General features: G+C 38.6%; 1 protein-coding gene across 1 annotated transcript in view; it reads left to right on the top strand.

Annotated features, from left to right (window-relative positions):
* Nvl (nuclear VCP like) overlaps positions 1–18,264 on the top strand; it is a 49,192-nt gene that overhangs the window by 23,762 nt on the left and 7,166 nt on the right. Inside the window, exons 13-20 of the mRNA XM_021198604.2 lie at positions 1,697–1,946; positions 3,738–3,956; positions 5,438–5,542; positions 8,420–8,482; positions 10,659–10,778; positions 12,497–12,596; positions 16,293–16,399; positions 17,848–17,852. Coding sequence (XP_021054263.1) covers positions 1,697–1,946; positions 3,738–3,956; positions 5,438–5,542; positions 8,420–8,482; positions 10,659–10,778; positions 12,497–12,596; positions 16,293–16,399; positions 17,848–17,852 — 969 coding nt within the window. The remainder of the gene's footprint in view (positions 1–1,696; positions 1,947–3,737; positions 3,957–5,437; positions 5,543–8,419; positions 8,483–10,658; positions 10,779–12,496; positions 12,597–16,292; positions 16,400–17,847; positions 17,853–18,264) is intronic.

The raw sequence follows: 18,264 nt of genomic DNA, 5'->3' as shown, positions 1-18,264 counted from the left end.
GAACTCACTTGGTAGACCAGGCTGGCCTCGAACTCAGAAATCCGCCTGCCTCTGCCTCCCGAGTGCTGGGATTAAAGGCCTGCGCCACCAGGCCCGGCTACATGTATTCTTTAAATGGCTTATTATCAAAGCTTATTTACTAATACTTTAATACAACCAGCAAAATAATATTCATTTTACTCATTTATTTATGAAGTATAGAGCAGCTGAGCTTTATACAAGTGTGGAACCAGCCTGGATTATGCAATATCCTGTCTCCAAAAACTCAAACAAAAACAACAACAAAACCCAAATCTGTTAAAACTCATCCTGTTTCTTAACATATGAATTGTTAAGACTTGGACTGTTTATTCTGGGAACTCCTAATAGTTTGCGTGTTTATAAGGCTTTGTAAAAATTCTTTTATCCATCAGTTAGAGTTCACATGGAAAGAACCAAATTGGATAACCTTTCTTTGCTAATGAAATATGCATATACTAGGATTCTCAAAATATATTTCCTCTACATGTATGAACATTTTTGTGTATAATTTACCCTGAAGCCTATAGGCATAGGAAATGGTCATACCTTAAAGGCCTTTTAAAACTAAATTCTAACTCCATTTGAATGTCATCTAAAAAGTTGAAAAAGCACAGATTAAAAGCTGTGTATGGTATCATGTATCTGTATGTAGTCTCTTATACTTAGGAAACTGAGTCAGAGAGATAAATTGAGCAGAGGACTTAGCCAGGGCAACATAAGAGGACCTGCATCTCTTACAATAAATGACATTGGCACTTACCTTATTGTCACTTGGGCTTAATGAAATGTTTTACATGTGGTATAGGATCTGAACAACAGGAAATGATGGGAATAGGAACAGTAGCTATCATAATATAAGATGATGTTAGCTGATTATGGTGGCACAGATCTGTAATCCTAATACTTGGTAGGTAGAGGCAGGAGGATCAAGAGTTCAAGGCCATCCTCCACTACATGCAGAATTTGAGACCACTTTGAGTTGCACGAGACCCTGCCTTAAAATCCAATGTTGGATGTTTGAAGTACCAAGATAAATATCACTATGAAAACTTCATTTTGTATAATGAATATATGCTTATAAAAGATAACTTGTAGAGCTGGGCATGATGGAACATGACATTGGTTCTAGTTTCTAGATGACAGAGGTTGTCTAAGTTCAAGATCAGCCTTCTCTACATACCAAGTTCAGGCCAGCAAGGTCTACATACATACTAAGACCTCATTTCAAGGGTGGAGTAGGGGGGACAAACTTTTAGTATTAGATAGTATGAAGTATGGTTTGAGTAGGTTTCTCTTTCTGGTAAGTACATATTTTATTTGCTCTGTAAGTGTGTCCCCCACAAGCTATTTCCTCTACAATATTGCAAAACACTGAAAAGTGGATAAAAAACAAACAAACCTGTGCTTATCATCTTTATAGTATACAGCATAGTTCCCAATTTACAGATATTAGCATAAGCTTTTCTGGAATAAAGTTGGGTATGTAGTTAGAGTAGTGAGCATTTATTAAGTGATTTGTTTCATCTTATATAGCATTCATTATGATACTATCAGTACAGATTAATGTATAAGCTTTCAAGTAAATATAGGTAGGAATTTACTTTTTTTTTTTATTAGGAATTTACTTTTACTAGTAGTCATGGAGTCTGAATTTTTTAAACTACCTTTTCTGCAGAATTCTCCAAACGTTATGCCGAAAACTGAGGCTTCCGGAAACTTTTAATTTTTGTCACTTAGCACACCTAACACCAGGCTTTGTTGGCGCTGATCTGATGGCTCTTTGCCGAGAGGCGGCCATGTGTGCGGTCAATAGGGTCTTGATGAAACAGCAGGTGCAGCAGAAGAAAAAGCTAGAGACTGAAGGCTTGCCCTCTGAAGGAGACCAGGAGGAAAGGCTGGGAGCTGAACCCACTTCTGGAACACAGGTGTGCTTTCTCTTACCTTGTGTTCATGCCTCCACACGCGACCAAGATTTAGTCCTTTACGGAAAACGTTTGTGGTTCCTGCCAAAGCATTGGCATTTATGTGAAACTTCTGGTTAAGTGGTAAATCATAAAAGCTTATTGTAACACAGCATTGTGTAATTTGGGTAGGAGGTTTCCTTACTTTGTTATCAAAGACCCAGGTTTAAGAAGTTGTACTTTGCTACAACTGGTCTCTGCCTGGTCTCTGCTTTGCAAAGCAGGTTCTAAATCCAGGTCTTTTGTTTTAAAACAGTTGTTCTTCTTTCTTATTTGAAACCATCATTGTTCCTGTCAACCATGATAGATTCATTCTTTTTATAATATAGCATACAATTTAGGATTTACTTTAATTTTCTTTTTTTGTTTGCTTGTTTGTCTTGAGGTAGATTTGTTTCTTATAACAATAGTTTCGACTAACTTCAAGCTTCATCTTCTAATGTATGGATTATAGGCATGAGCTGTCAGGGCCACAATGCAGGATTTTAGCCTGATTTGATGATTGGTTGATTCAAAAATTCAGTTTAGTAAGTCAAGTTTTCTAATCTGTAAAGATAGTCTCACAGAATTGCTAGAAATACTTAAATTTCCAAATTTTCAATTAGATAACTGTATTTTCTCTTTTTTTTTTTTAAGATTTATTTATTTATTATATATGTAAGTACACTGTAGCTGTCTTCAGACACTCCAGAAGAGGGCGTCAGATCTTGTTACGGATGGTTATGAGCCACCATGTGGTTGCTGGGATTTGAACTCCGGACCTTTGGAAGAGCAATNGGNTGCTCTTACCCACTGAGCCATCTCACCAGCCCATAACTGTATTTTCATATACAGATGGCAAATGGTGTAAACTTCATATAGTGCAAGATGCATATCAGTGAGAGATGCATTATGGGATTTACTACATGATTCTACTAAGTAGAGCTGTATTTCAATTTTCTTTTAGATTTTATTGTTTTATATGTATGAGTGTTTTACCTTTGTGTGTGTGTGTGTGTGTGTGTGTGTGTGTGTGTGTGTATTCAGGCATGTACTCCTATTGCCCATGGAAGTCAGAAGACAGCTTCTGGTCTCCTGGGACTGGAGTTACAGATGGTTGTGAGTTACTTGTGGGTGCTGGGAATCAAACCCAAGTACTCCATGAGAGCACTAAGAACTCTCAATGTGTGAACCTTAATGTTCTTCAGAAAGCAAAAATCTGCCTTTGGAGTTCAAGATTCATTGAACTAGAAAGGTTCCTTACTGTGGATTTTGTTGATAAGTTATTAGAGAAACTTAAAATGAATTTACATTGTTTCCCGAGTAATTTTGTCTTAAGTCAGCTGCTTTATTAATGTTTAGAAATGAAATAGAATTGGTGAGATGGATATTTTTGGCCAAGTGCCTATGTTTGCATTATCTAACCCTAGCTTAAAATTTAGAATTATAATATCAAATCAATCTCTCTTCTCTCTCTCTTCTCCCCCCACCTCCAGCCATTTTGGCCTCAAACTTACATTTTAGCTGTGGGTGACTGAGTGGCATTGGCCACTAATACTGACCTAGAAATGATTTTCATATTTCTTGATTATAATTGATTTTTTTTATTTCACCAAATAAATGATGTACTTAGAAAGAAATATATCTCGCCTAGAGACATTATTACAATGCATAGTTCGTTAAATTCACTATAACTTAGAGAATCTTAGAATACTTATGTAAATTAAATGTAACTTTGTGGTTCACATTGTTTTCCTTTAACGCTTATCTTTAAAGGATGAATTGCAAAGGCTGTTGGGGTTGCTAAGAGACCAAGATCCCCTCTCAGAGGAACAGATGCAAGGACTGTGCATTGAATTGAATGATTTCATTGTTGCTCTAGCAGAAGTCCAGCCTTCTGCCAAAAGGGAAGGCTTTGTAACTGTCCCTAATGTGACATGGGCTGATATTGGTGCCCTGGAAGATATTAGAGACGAGCTTATAATGGCAATATTGGTAGGTATACCAGCTATCAGTGCCATCGGCATTGGTTGTGAGTTAAGATCTAAAAAAAACCTGCATGCTTGTCTACCAGATTATGTCCTTCTTATTTTATGTATATGAGTGTTTTACCTCCATGTATATATTTGTACCGTGTACATGTCTAGTACTGGCAGAGGTCTGAAGGCATCACTCCTCTGGAATTGACGTTATAGATTATTGAGAACCACTTTTTCTGGGTGTTGGGTTCAAAGGTTCTCTGCAAGAGCAATAAGTACTCAACCATTAAGTCATCTCTGAGCTCCCAAATGCATGTTTAAAAATATGGCTTTACTGAGATTCAGTTCAAATATAAATTCAGCTTCAGTTTGTCATCTTTTTTTGTTTTAACTGTCCCAACAGTGAGGTGTCGTTCTCTTAAAATGTTTCATACTCATTGTTTTGTTTGTGTTTGGTTACTACATAGTGAATTCAAGAAAAACAAATTCAGGTTTCACTCGAGACCAATGTGTGTGAAAACTACCTTCTTGGTCATAGTCAAGAGGGTCACGGCAGCTTTGATACCCATGGAACTTGATTGATTTTCATTTACTTTTACTTTTCTGCTTACTGACCATTTTGAGTTGTGACCCATTTAGGAGGTATGTACTACCAAATGTGAAAGCACACTAGGATTGTAGAGAGCAATCAACATGTTTGGTATTTAACCATGTATGGGCTCGGCTGCCTCTGATTTCCCTGAGAAAGTTGCTTCCTGGACTTTCATAACTTAGAAATTTGGTTGATTTTATAAAACTTGATTTTAATATATTGAAATAGTTCATCTTGGCTGGGAGAATAGTTCAGGGGGTAAACCATTTGCCATGTAAGGGTAAGGGTCTGAGTTTGTGTCTCCAGAAGCCATGTTAAATCAGGTACAGTAGTTAATGTCTATAGCTACAGCACTCCCAGGAGGGGGACAAGGCAGAGACTGCAAAGCTTCCTGGAGGCTTGTGGGCCAGCCTGCTTGGTACATGCAACAGAAAGAACAAGAGACTCTGCTTGGCTAGAGAGTGTCCTGGATCTGTGCATACACTGGCACATTTTATAATGAAATACTGTATTGTTTTGTCTAAAATGTTCTCATAATTTACATGTATGTATAAATTCCTTAAGAACAGTGTCTGGCTTGATGTGGTAGGACATACCTTTAATCTTTGTTCTTAGGAGACAGAGACAGATCTTTGAACCTGAGGCCAGCCTGGTCTACGTATTGAGATGGAGGCTAACTAGAATATATAGTGCGACCTTGTCGCCAAAACCAGAAAAATGAAAAGAGAGAGCCTTTCCTGTTTATCACCATGTACCATGTACCTTATGTCAAAAACAAAAATTGACCAGTCACCAGCATTTTTAGGCTTTGTGGTCAGGGTTAAATATAAGAGGTGACATACATTTGAGCCCTCAGTGTAAAGTGAGCATGTATAATGGATCACAGTTGGCATTGTTTCTTCTAGGCACCTGTTCGCAACCCAGACCAGTTCAGAACTCTTGGTTTGGGCACTCCAGCTGGCATCCTCCTAGCTGGTCCTCCTGGGTGTGGAAAAACCCTGCTAGCAAAGGTATGGCACAAGTTCTACTGCGTGTGTTGCATTTCTTGCCTTCAGTAGGATAATGAAGGTTTAAATAACATCATGAAATAAATCTTTTGTATACACTGTGTTAGAAGTCCATTTTAGCAACTGATTTTCTTTTTCAGTAGAAGTTTCTACATTGTCCTTTAGAACAAAATGCTTTTAATTGGTTGTGTCACCCTCATTCCTGGGAAAGAAGCAAGAAAAGGGTCCTGTCCCCTAAAGACAAAAAGGCTCATGTGTTTCTCAAAGCTGTGCAACATTCATGAACTTGCAGTACTCACTCTTGCTCAGGGTCATTCTGACCTTTGCATTGTTCTTGATTCTTGCTTTTGCTTAATTATAATGAGTATTTTCTACTATGTTCTTTATGATATTTTCAAAAGCCTTTCTGCAGTAGAAGATGTAAATTAGCAAAAGGGGAAAACATTTATAATCCTACTGTTGCTTTCTGCTACCACTGTTTTATTTGGTAGTCAGTTTCAGGTATCTTTCTTTTATGCATATCAAGACATAATATAGATAAGATAATTGGTTAATGAGCTTTGATTGGTGTGATCAAATGCAGACATGTTTTGGCTCATGATTTCTGAGGCTTCAGTAACTGGTAGCTCCTGTTTCCATGCCTTTGGGGAGGGAGAACACCATGTCAGAAAGGTGACAGAAAAGTAGCTCACCTCATGGCAGCTAGGAAGCAGAGAGGAAAAGCTTGGGAGAGAGTGGGCACAAGATACATCTTACCAGAATGTGCCCTGATGACTTCCATTCTCAAGCATTTCGCTGCCTCTCAGTAATGAGATCAAATCCCACCCCCATCACCTACCCCCCCACCCCCCACCCCCGGCAAGGTTTCTCTGTGTAGCTTTGGCTGTCCTGGAACCCTCCTGGAAACAAGCTGTTCTCATAAAGAGATCTGCCTGCCCCTGCCTCCCAGATTCAAGGCATGTACTACCACCACTCCAGGAGATTGAATTATTATTTTTATTTCTTAATTTATTTACTTTATATTCCAGTCATAGCTTTCCTTCCCTTCTCTCCTCACAGTCCTTCCTTCTCCTTTCCCATTCCCCACACCATCCTGTTGTCCCTTTCTCCTGAGAAATGGCCTTCCATGGATAATGTATCAATCTGTTAGGTCAAATCTCTTAAGATCCAGTTACTTCTCAAAACTCTTGTCAGCAGAAACTCAAGCCTTTAACCATACAAACCTTTGAGAGATGTTTCATAATCTAAACCATAGCAATATGTGTATGTATTCCAAAAATGTAAAGTTTTATTTTAAAAACTTTTTATTTTAATTACAGGGAATAGTGTCTTTCTCTGTATCCTGGGTTGGTCTAGGACTCAAGTAGTGCAGGCTGACCTCAGCCTCTTACAGATCCTTCTGTTTTAGCCTCCTGAGTGCTAGGATTATAAATGTGATTTATGGGCTGGCAAGATGGCTCAGCGGGTAAGAGCACTGACTGCTCTTCCGAAGGTCCTGAGTTCAAATCCCAACAACCACATGGTGGCCCATACCACCGGTAATGAGATCTGACGCCCTCTTCTGGTGTGTCTGAAGTCAGCTACAGTGTGCCTATGTATAATAATAAATAAGTCTTCGGGCTGGAGCGGTCAGAGTTGACCAGAGCGAGCAGAGATCCTAAAAATTCAACAACCCCATGAAGGCTCACAACCATCTGTACAGCTACAGTGTACTCATATACATAAAAATAAATAAATAAATCTTAAAAGAGAAAACAAAATTTAAAAAAAAGTGAATTATTATACCTGGCTTCAAATGAAAGGTTTTTAAGCACACTTTTCTTGCTTAGCATTATTTCCTAAATACAGTATTTTTATTTTCAATAATTGATTGTACCATATGTGTGCCTGGGGCCATGAGAGATCAAAAGACAGCAAAAGAAACCCTGGAACTGGAGTTGTACAAAGGGTTATACCAACTGCCATTTGGGTGCTGGAATCAAACCCAGGTCCTCTGGGAAAGCAGCCAGTGCTTTTACCACTGAGCACTCTCTCCAGCCCTGAATACAGTATCTTTAATACCTTGGGCTAAAGAGATGGCCAGTGAGCAGGTTAAGGCTGATGTCTGAATTCAATCCCAGATCCCACCTTGTGGAAGGAAAGAACTGACTCCTCAGAAGAGCAATGTAAAGCCCATGCACACCTACACATATGCACATGTACACATACATAAATGTAATAAAAATGCTTTAAGGTTTTTAATGCCTGTATTATAGTTTGCCATAGAGATGTTTTGTAGTTTGTGGTAATATAGAGATGGTTGCACATGCCTGTAATCCCAGTACTTTGGGAGCTAGAGTCAGGAGAATCAAGAGTTTTAAGGTTATCCTCTGCTACACAAAGAGTTTGAGGCTAGCCTAGGCCACAGGAAAGCTTTGTTTCAAAAAAAAAAAACAACAACAACAACTAAGGAAACAAACAAAATTCCATTACATTATACAATCTTATATTCACCGGTAATTTTATTAGAATAGTCCTAAATCATTTTTCTGTGAATAGAATGCATGTTTTTAAAGTATACCAAGGTGGCTTTCTAAAGATTTGTGGCATTAGTAGAGTGTGAGTATTCATCTCACAACTTAAATTTGTAATTACCATTTAAAATTGCTTTTGTTTATTTAGATGAGGCCTCTTTTCAGTTGAGTAGAGCTCATTGATAAACTCTTAGAGGTGTGCCTGCTTCTGCCTCCTGACTGCTGTGATTGAAGGTGTATACATGCCACAACATTTGTCTTAACATTTCTTTTAATATTTGACCACCTAATACATGTATATATGTATATGTGTAGTACAAAGATTTCTTTTCTATTTATTTTACATCTTGTTATTTCTTCTGGCTAGGCTGTGGCAAATGAGTCTGGACTAAATTTTATATCTGTCAAAGGCCCTGAATTACTGAATATGGTAAGTCATGTGGCATCAGCCATTATTTTAATTAAGATAAAATGTGTCAATTTTAATTATAGGACTCTGCGCTCTCAGGTCTTTGGACAGTTGTGAGATTTTCACAAAACTCTGCTACAGAGTTGGAGGATTGAACTTGCTATCTATAACATACAGGGTTTATAAATGCTTTCTTGAGTAAGTCTATTAAACGATGAACTTGAGTTTCTGCTTTAAAATAGACATGATTGATTACAGTTACTAACATTGATAATAATTATCTGCTATTTGTCAGACACTTCAAATCAAATGCAGTTATTCTTTTTTGGTTTTTTTGGTTTCGTTTTTATTTTTTCTTTTGGTTTTATGAGACAGGGTTTCTCTGTACAGCCCTGGCTGTCCTGGAACTCACTCTGTAGACCAGGCTGGCCTTGAACTCAGAAATCTGCCTGCTTCTTCCTTCCAAGTGCTGGGATTAAAGGCGTGCACCAACACTACCCAGCAAATGTATTTATTCTTGAACAGTCTGTGAAGTATGAATTGTTCGTGTGTGTGTGTGTGTGTGTGTGTACACTAATGCATGTGTACAGATGTACATGTGTATGGAAGTTAGGGGTCTACCTTGGGTGTTGGTCTTCAGAACCTGTCCACCTTGTGTTTTGAGACAGGGTCACTTACTGGGACCTGGGTCTTGTGAGACTAAATTGCTGTACAGTGGACCCCAGGAACTGCCTTCTCTGACTCCCTAGTGCCCAGCTTTGTCAATAGGTTCCAGGAATTGAACTTGAGTCCTCATGCATGCATCGATGCACTTGTCATGTGAGCTATCTCAGCTCTGGCATGCCTCCTCCCTTGCCATACAGAAAATATATAAATGAGAAAATTAGATATCTCAAAGTAGTAGAGTGTGCTTGTTTTGTATGTGTTGGAGGGTTCTCGGGTGTGTGGGGACACTAGAGGTATACCTTGGGATGTTCCTCGGGTTCTTCTACCTTGTTTCATTGAAACAGGGCCTCAGAGTAAGCAGACTGGAGCTTGCTGACTGGTGCAGACTGGCTGATGAGCAAGCTCCAAGGATCAGGATCATAAATTCTAGCCACCATGTTGGGTTTTTGTTTTGGGTTTTTTTCATGTGGATCATGGGAATTGAACTCAGATCCTTATGCTTGCACAGCAAGCCATTATCTCCCCATCCCAAACCTTGCTCTTAGTGTTAGTTGTGAAAACTTTTTCTTTTTTTATGATTCTTGGGCCTTATATATGCTGAACATTGTTGTACTAACAGAATTTTTTTTTTTTTTTATGTGTAGCCATAGAGGAAAACCTTGTCCTTACATGTAAATTATCTAATTACTCTGTCCTGATAATATTGCTACTTATGGATAGCTGTTTCCTTGGCTGTACTTAATGTTTATATTTAAATTTAGATTTTTAACATGGAGTAAGCCATTATGAATCTGTGGGATGCCTTGCACATTTACCCGACTCCACTATTGCTGTGTAAAAAAGTTTTTCCTATTTTAGCAAGTTTGTTTATGTATGGGAGTGGATATCAATTTGATATGTCTATTTTAATAATATCATTGGATGTGTAACAATTACTCCTGGGTATTTTTATTACGTAAGAAATAGGAAATTGGTTTTAGACTACAATAGAATTATGGGAATTTTTTTTAACTAGAGATTTTATATTCTACATAGTCTTCATTTTGTCAAAAACAAAATCAGCTGATTTGATTAAATATGTAATTGGCTGTCTGTGTTTTTAAGACAGGGCTTTGCTGTGTACTCAAGGCTGGTTTGAAACTGGTGATTATCCTGTCTCAGCCTCTGAAATACTGAGATATAGGAGTATACCACCACGTCTGGTACAATTGACTTTTTATACGTCAAAATGATTTACTATTAGCAATTGCATATGGTTTAATACTTTCAGAATTCTTGACTATATGACTTCAATTTTTAAATTACTTTTTAGATTAAAATATAATTACAACATTTTTCCCTTCTCTTTTCTCTAACCATTCCCATGCTTGTGTTCTCTCAAATTCATGGGCTCTAAAAATTACTGTTTAACATTCCTGAATATATAAATACCTAGGCGCTACATGATGTAAAACTGCTCTTATTTTCATTTGGTTCTCAGCCCCAAGATTAAACTTTCTCTCCATGTTATTTGCTTTCTGTATATGTTTAGTATGTTGGTGAGAGTGAACGTGCTGTTCGACAAGTTTTTCAGCGAGCCAAGAACTCAGCACCCTGCGTGATATTTTTTGATGAAGTGGATGCTTTATGTCCACGGAGATCAGACCGAGAAGTAAGTAACGAAGGTTTTTCTAGTTATATGTGAATGCACACTTATAAAAGTTCATACAAGTCACATTTGTGGAAAAAGTTAAAATGCCTTTCTCCTGATTACACTGCAAGTTGCTGACACTAACACCACTGCATGCTACCTTATGTTATGATTTTAATCATTCTAGAGATCTCTCATAAGTACTTGGATAGCTTAGAGTTCTGCTGTACATATGAGAATGGATATGTGATCTTGATGATTTTATTTTTACCTGTGTATACAAGTCTAGTGAAAGCAGAATTTACTTGATAATGCCTTGTTTTAGACAATCATTTCTTCTAGGTGTTTCTTTTACAAATAGAACTTTCTGAGACATTTGTATCTGATGTTTGTGCAATATACAAATAATACGGAATAGAATTTGGGAAGTATGAATCATGTCTAAAGATGTACAAACATGATATTGAGATACAGTCAATACTATGTCATATTTCAGATAGCATGTTGGTTACATAATACCAAAGAATAATTTGTTAAATTAGCCATTTCCTACACCTTTGTAACTGATGCCCATCTTTATTTTTTTGTCAATTTTATTAACAAAATATATCTTATGCAGCAAGTGAGCCATCTCCTTTTCTTTTTCTTATCAAGACAAGGTTTCTTTGTGTAACCCTGCCTGTCCTGGGACTCACTGTGTAGACCAGACTGGTCTTGAACTCACAGAGATCCACCTGCCTCTGCCTCTGCCTCTGCCTCCCAAGTGCTGGGAGTAAAGGTGTGCACAATCAGTACCTGGCTAAACCCTGTAACTCTTAATGTTACTGAGTCTGGATTATGAGTTTGCTAATGTCTTAATTGTTAGTGCTGTGCCACCAGAGAGTAGTAATAAGGCTCTGCAGATGCATCTGTCTAAAAGGATCGGCAGGTTAAAGCACACTGCTGCCTTTGTACATCAATTTATAGTAAATGAAGAAAGTCAGTTAGCATAGCAGCACTTTCTCTCCTCCTTCATTGTCTGTGTATTTTATCTCTGTATTCCTGTACTTACTTCCTAAACCATTCCCTTGGGTATAGTCCTGAATAGCCATACTTGTACCATTTACTCCAAGAAAAAGATAAAAATCTAACGTACTCAATGTCCCTTTATGTATTGCATTGAAAGATGTGGGATATTCAACATAGGCAAAAATCTAGAGCTTTGAAGCTGAGTCTAGAGTTGACCAAATGATGTGCATGGTAGCTGTCAAATAATTCAGAAGCATATGATTTAGACAGATAACCTCTTCTAAGGTTCATTTTTTCCCCCTCATTCTTATGGGCAATAATAACAGCTTAGCTGAGGAAATGCACTGACAATTTTATTTTGCTTGCATAGTATCTATAGTGACAGTGACTCTTAAGAAGTAGTAATTGGTGCCCATCTGCCTGCCTGCCTGCTCGCCCTCCTTTTCTCCCTCTCTCTCCTCTCATCCTCTCATCCATACTTTTTTGTCCCTCTTTCACTCTCCCTTCTGTTGCTCAAATTGACCCTGTACTCCTAGATTTGGGAATACATATTCTTGCCTCAGCCTCTGGGTCCCTGAGACTTCTGGATCCATGCTACTGCTCAGTCACTGTAATCCTTCTTCCACAGAAGCTCATTCAAGAGAGGAAATGTGCTCAGCTGTGTAGAGGAAAAAGGACTGCTTTCCTTATGGTGAAGGTGAAGGAACTAGGTTGGTTTGTTTTTTTTAAAGACAGGTGCTAGTGTTCGTGTGGTGAATCAGCTGCTTACAGAGATGGATGGCTTAGAAACACGCCAGCAAGTTTTTATTTTAGCTGCCACTAATAGACCAGGTAAGAAAGAAGAACATCACGCAAATGCATTTATAAAGTGAATAAAACCTTACACAGGTCTGGTTTATGCTGCATTAAAAACATTGGGGCAATGGTGGCGCATGCCTTTAATCCCAGCACTCAGGAGGCAGAAGCAGGCGGATTTTTGAGTTCAAGGCCAGCCTGGTCTACGAAGTGAGTTCCAGGACAGCCAGGGCTACACAGAGAAACCCTGTCTTGAAAAACCAAAAACCAAAACAAAACAAAAAACATTGGGGTTGGAGAGATGGCTCAGCAGTTGCTGCTCTCCAATAGGGCCTGTGGTCAATTTACAGTACCCACAGGGCAGTAGCACACAACTTTTTGTTCCAGGGAATCCACTGCAAGTGTGTCATGCACAGATAGACTGGTAGGCAAAACATTGTTCACAGAAAATAATAAATCTTTTTTTTTTTTAATTTAAAAAGCATTATCTTTTGATTCTTATGAAATTGTTTATCTCTATTAACTTTTCTGCTGCTTGTTTTTGTTGTGAATTTGACTCGACCTATAGATGACACCTAGGAAGATTTGAATAATTAGTTGCACAGCTAAGAATAGCCTTTGGCCACGTCTCTAAGAGATTATCTTGAGTGTTAATCGACACTCCTACTAAAGGCTGCATAAGAAAGCTAGCTGAGGGCTGGAGAGATGATGAATCAAAATGTAAGCCCAATAAATACTTTTCTCCCCTACTATATGTATTTGGATGTTTTGTTTTGTTTTGTTTTTTAAGTCTTGAAGTTTATCACGGCAATAGAGAGCAAACTAGAACAATTATAATAAAATTGTCTTCTTGTCAGAGAATACTCATACCATACTCATTTTTGTTTCTGGTTTGTCGATTTAATAGACAAGATATTGCGATGTACATTGGCCTTGAGCTATCTGTTTTTCTACCCAGCTTCCTGAGTGCTGGCATTATAGCAATGGACTACCATGACTGGCTTATATAATACAGACTTTTGACCCTAAAAGTAGTCTCAGAAATTATGTAGTATGGTTTCTCTCAAGTTCATAGGAAACAAGAAATGCTCTTCATTTTCCCTGAAATTTTAAGATAAATTTTAAAAGATTCATGCTAATGCCATGCCATATTATTGGCCTATAACTATGATTTAAAAGTTGTTATCAAGTTTAAGCATACTATGATGGATTTGGATAAAAGGCTACAGACTTCAGAAGTGTTCAAGTTAGTTTTTCTATTCTACTCTAGTTTTTCTTTATTTTTTTAATCCTTTGCCCTCCCTGTAGCCCAGGCTTTCTTAGATAGTGTATCGTGATGTTTGATAACTGTCTGTTAGCCAAGAGATGTCAAATTCTCAGGAACCAGAGGAATAGGCACTTGTGAGCCACCTAACGTGGATATTGGGATACAAACTCAAGTACTTTAGAAGAACATCAAGGCCGGGCGTGGTGGCACATGCCTTTAATCCCAGCACTTGGGAGGCAGAGGCAGGCGGATTTCTGAGTTCGAGGCCAGCCTGGTCTACAGAGTGAGTTCCAGGACAGCCAGGACTACACAGAGAAACCCTGTCTCGAAAAACCAAAAAAAAAAAAAAAAAAAAGAAGAACATCGAGTACTTTTAACCATTGAGTCATCTCCCCAGCCCTCTCGCTATGGTATGTTAGCATGTTTTGAGTTTGGTTTGGTTTCTTTTTTGAGATAGGAGCTCACACAGTAGCCCTGGAAGACCTGGTATGTACATATTTCTGCCTTAGCCTCTTAAGTACTGTGATTACAGAGATGAAGCCCTCAGACTTGGCTCCTTGAATGGATTTCTCAGTGGTCTAGCTGGTACACATTTTCATTTGAAGGAAGTTACAGTAGAATCTGCCCACTCATGATGATATCCACCATCATTTATACCCATTTATCCTTCCCGAGAGGTTTTTTTTACCCTTGTGTGTCAGTCATCTTAAAGTTCTTTGTTCTCCACTTTATTGTTCTTAGTTGTAAAACATGGGATTCTGTTTAACATTCTGCACTTAGTTTGGCCTATGCTGAGTGATGAACCTTAGTTTACCTGTGTTTGCCCTCTTGTGCATTTGTGTTTCATCTTCTGCTCTATTGAGTCTCACCCATTCCTTTTCCCCTTACCACTTAGACTGCTGTGTCAGTTTACTGCGTGTGTACAGATAGATTGTCTTAGGCTGCTGTGTCAGTTTACTGCGTGTGTACAGATAGATTGTCTTAGGCTGCTGTGTCAGTTTACTGCGTGTGTACAGATAGATTGTCTGGATCTTTTTCAGTTGTACTCATCATTATTTGACTGTTCTGTTTCATCATATCATGTGACTTGTTTTGATGTCTGTAATAATCTTCTGTGTAGTTTATTTTTTTAACCAAAACATTTTTTTTTTTTTTTTGCAGTGCTGGGAGTTGAACGTAGGGTCTCAAACATACTAAATAACTGAGCTCCAACCCCCAACACACACATTTGTGTGGTTTTATTGTGTTAGTTTTTGCCTGTATGCATGTATCTGCACTGTGAAAATGAAATAATAGCAGATTTATATCAAAAGACAATTAAGGCTAGAGAGAAATGGTATAATACTTCTCAGAAGCTGAAAAGACTGTCAGCTCAGAACTGTGTCCATCAGCCATGTATTTCAGAATATTCTCAGGTGAAGAACTAAGAATCTGCCATGTGCCAAGCTATGAATAGCTAAAGGAAGGCTGGGATAATACTTATTAGTAGAGCATACACATGAGGGCCCTGTATTAGAGAAGTAGAAAGACTTAAATGTAAGTGGATACAGTAACGTTTCCTTGTGTGCTTATGTGTACATGCATGGGCGCATGCATGTGTGTGTTTCTCAATTTGCCTGTGTAAATGCCAGTTTTAGCCATTGGTACTTCTCACATCTGTTGTCTTGGTATAAAGACTTGAAAAAGATGTGGCTTTCCAACGGGTTCTTATTGGAGAAGTCAGAACATTTTAAAGTGAGCCTCACTGTTATGGCAGTATGGAGCTCAGCACTGTGCCCTAGGTACTATGAGCCAGGGACACGGAAGTAAGACAGTTTCCTTGAGAAGATTAACAGGATGCTTAGGTGCTCTTGGGAAATTCCAGCAGACACATGGATAAAGGACAGGAAAAGCCCCACTGAGACAAACGTAGTTGGGGCAGGACATATTCCCTCAGATTGAGAGTCCTGGAAGAAAAGCAGCTGTGGGGCTCAGGTAGGGTTAGATTTTCATTGTCACATGGATGCAGTTTGATAAATAGTAGCTTCTGATTGTGTAAGAGGGGCGTGTGCATGAAATCTGCATGTGCGTGCATGTAGGTGGATGTCATCAGGCACCTTCCTCAATCTTTACCTTGTTTTCTGACACAGGATTCCTCATTGAACCAGGAACCCACTGTGGCTAGACTGGCTGACCAGCAAGCCCTAGGGGTCTTATCTCTGCCTTCCCAATGCTGATCTTACAGGCACTTGCTGCAGTACTTCACTATTTATGTAACTTCTGGGGATTTGAATTTTGTCTTAATGCCTGCATTGTAAGCACTTTACCAGCTAAACCACTTCCCCAGTCCCAGGGCATTTTACTTCAGTAATACCCAGTTTGGTTTTTGTTATTTTTTTGTTTTCAAAAAGAATTTTCCCTATCTTTTACTAATTACATTTAAAAAAATTCTATTTCATTTATATCTGTTTTTCTCTCTTGTCTAGATATCATTGACCCTGCCATTCTGCGCCCAGGCCGGCTGGACAAAACGCTCTTCGTTGGTTTGCCTCCCCCAGCAGACCGCTTTGCCATATTAAAGACTATTACAAAAGTGAGTAAAAGGAATGACTTTTTTGTATATGTTTATATTGCTTAAAAATGTTACTTTGTTTTATGTATGTGTATATGTGTGCCTGTATGAATTATGTGTACTACATGCATGTAGCTGCCCAATAAGGTGAGAAGGAATCAGATCCTCTAGACTGGAGTGACTCAGAGATATGAGCCTCCTCACATGGGCACCTGAAACCCAGGTCTTCCACAAGAGCAGAAGTGCATTTACCCCCCCCCCCCATCATCCCTCAAGCCCTGCTCACACCACTTTTAAAGTTATCCAGGTAGTAATTTAGGTTAGCTGTGGGAGGTTCTGTGTGCTATGTGATAAGTGACATCAAGGTTGAAAGTCCCTCCTAGCAGCTCCTGTGCACAAATATATATAACATGTCTGTAGTTGTTGCCTTTCTGCTCCCTTCCAGTCACTTGTCACCACTGTGCCCATCCAAGCTGCACTGAGAGATATTTAATGATCGTGCAGTCTGGCTTTGCAATTGTTTTTGCTATATGCAGAACTTAGTCACTGGATAAAGGTATATTAAATAGGCACAGGAACTGATTTCTTGGCCCTGTCTTAGATGGGTTTGATATTTATCGTGACAATGGCTCTTAGAGCTCACAGTTTCTGCAGGTTTTGAATAGGCCCTGCTAGGACACATTAAAAAGTTTCTTTATGGATCTGGGTAGAGTGATAGATAACTACACAAGATGGCTGCCTGCTGAATCCCATAGTGACAGAACCCTGCAGTGTTACTATTTGATGTTAAGATTAACTTATTGGCATGTTTATTCTTATGTGCATTTCTTAAAATAGTTATTTCATAATGTAGTATATACCTCAAAGGAAAGAAGATAGAGTACATATGTAAGTACTGCATCCGAACAGTAATAGTTTTGAACCTACATTTAAGTCATTAAAAGCTATAGTGGAGACTGCTAAGATGGCTCAGAGGATTAAAGGCACCTGCCTTTAACCTGAAGACCTTGAGTTCAGTCCTTAGAACCTACATGGTGGAAGGAAAGAATCAACTGGAAATTTTCTCCAGCCTTCTCTTGCGTGCTTTGTCATATGTGTACCAATATATGCATATGAATAGTTTTTAACTGTAAAATTTTATTTTTTGGATTTTAAAGATTCATGTGTTTGAACTAACTACATATGCTGTACCTGTGGAGCCCCAAAAAGAGTGTCAGATCTCCCAGAATTAGAGTTATAGATGGTTGTTGATACTACCATGTGGGTACTAGAAATCTGACCCTAGTTCTCTTAGAAAGGCAGCCAGGCTCTTAACCACTAACCAGCCTGTGTAAAAATATATTTTTAAAACTGTGTGGTATTTGTTGTTCTGTCATGTAATCTGCTCAGAATATAAGCATGGTTCCTATAGGTAGTGCTTATGTTCAGCATTGAAATTCTGAGGCTTTTCTGAGCCTTGTTGTTTTTAGCATCTGTAATTATGAGCTGGGAGGAATTGGTTCCAATGTCAATGCTGGGTTTTAGATGAGAGATTAAAAAACATCTTGGGTCCTGTGCAGAGCAGCATCCCTTTATGCTCAACAAGCTAGTTTCAGTACTATTCTCCTTCAGTCAGTTTCATAACACAAATTCCTCCAACTTCCTGTGTGTCAATGGTTTGCCTTTACAGCTTCTCACACCTAAATCTGCATCTTACCCTGATTCTCCAGATAGAAACCCAAGGCTTTCTATACTGCATTTGGAGTTGGTTCTAATACCATAGTCATCAGCCATTCTTTTTCATTAAGAACCAATGACACAGCCGGGCATGGTGGCGCATGCCTTTAATCCCAGCACTTGGGAGGCAGAGGCAGGTGGATTTCTGAGTTTGAGGCCAGCTTGTTCTA

The sequence above is a fragment of the Mus pahari genome, chromosome 5 (assembly GCF_900095145.1).
Source record: "Mus pahari chromosome 5, PAHARI_EIJ_v1.1, whole genome shotgun sequence".
NCBI classification, from domain to species: Eukaryota; Metazoa; Chordata; class Mammalia; order Rodentia; family Muridae; genus Mus; species Mus pahari.
Note: the sequence above shows the minus strand (reverse complement) of the source record. Positions and strands in the feature narration are given on the sequence as shown.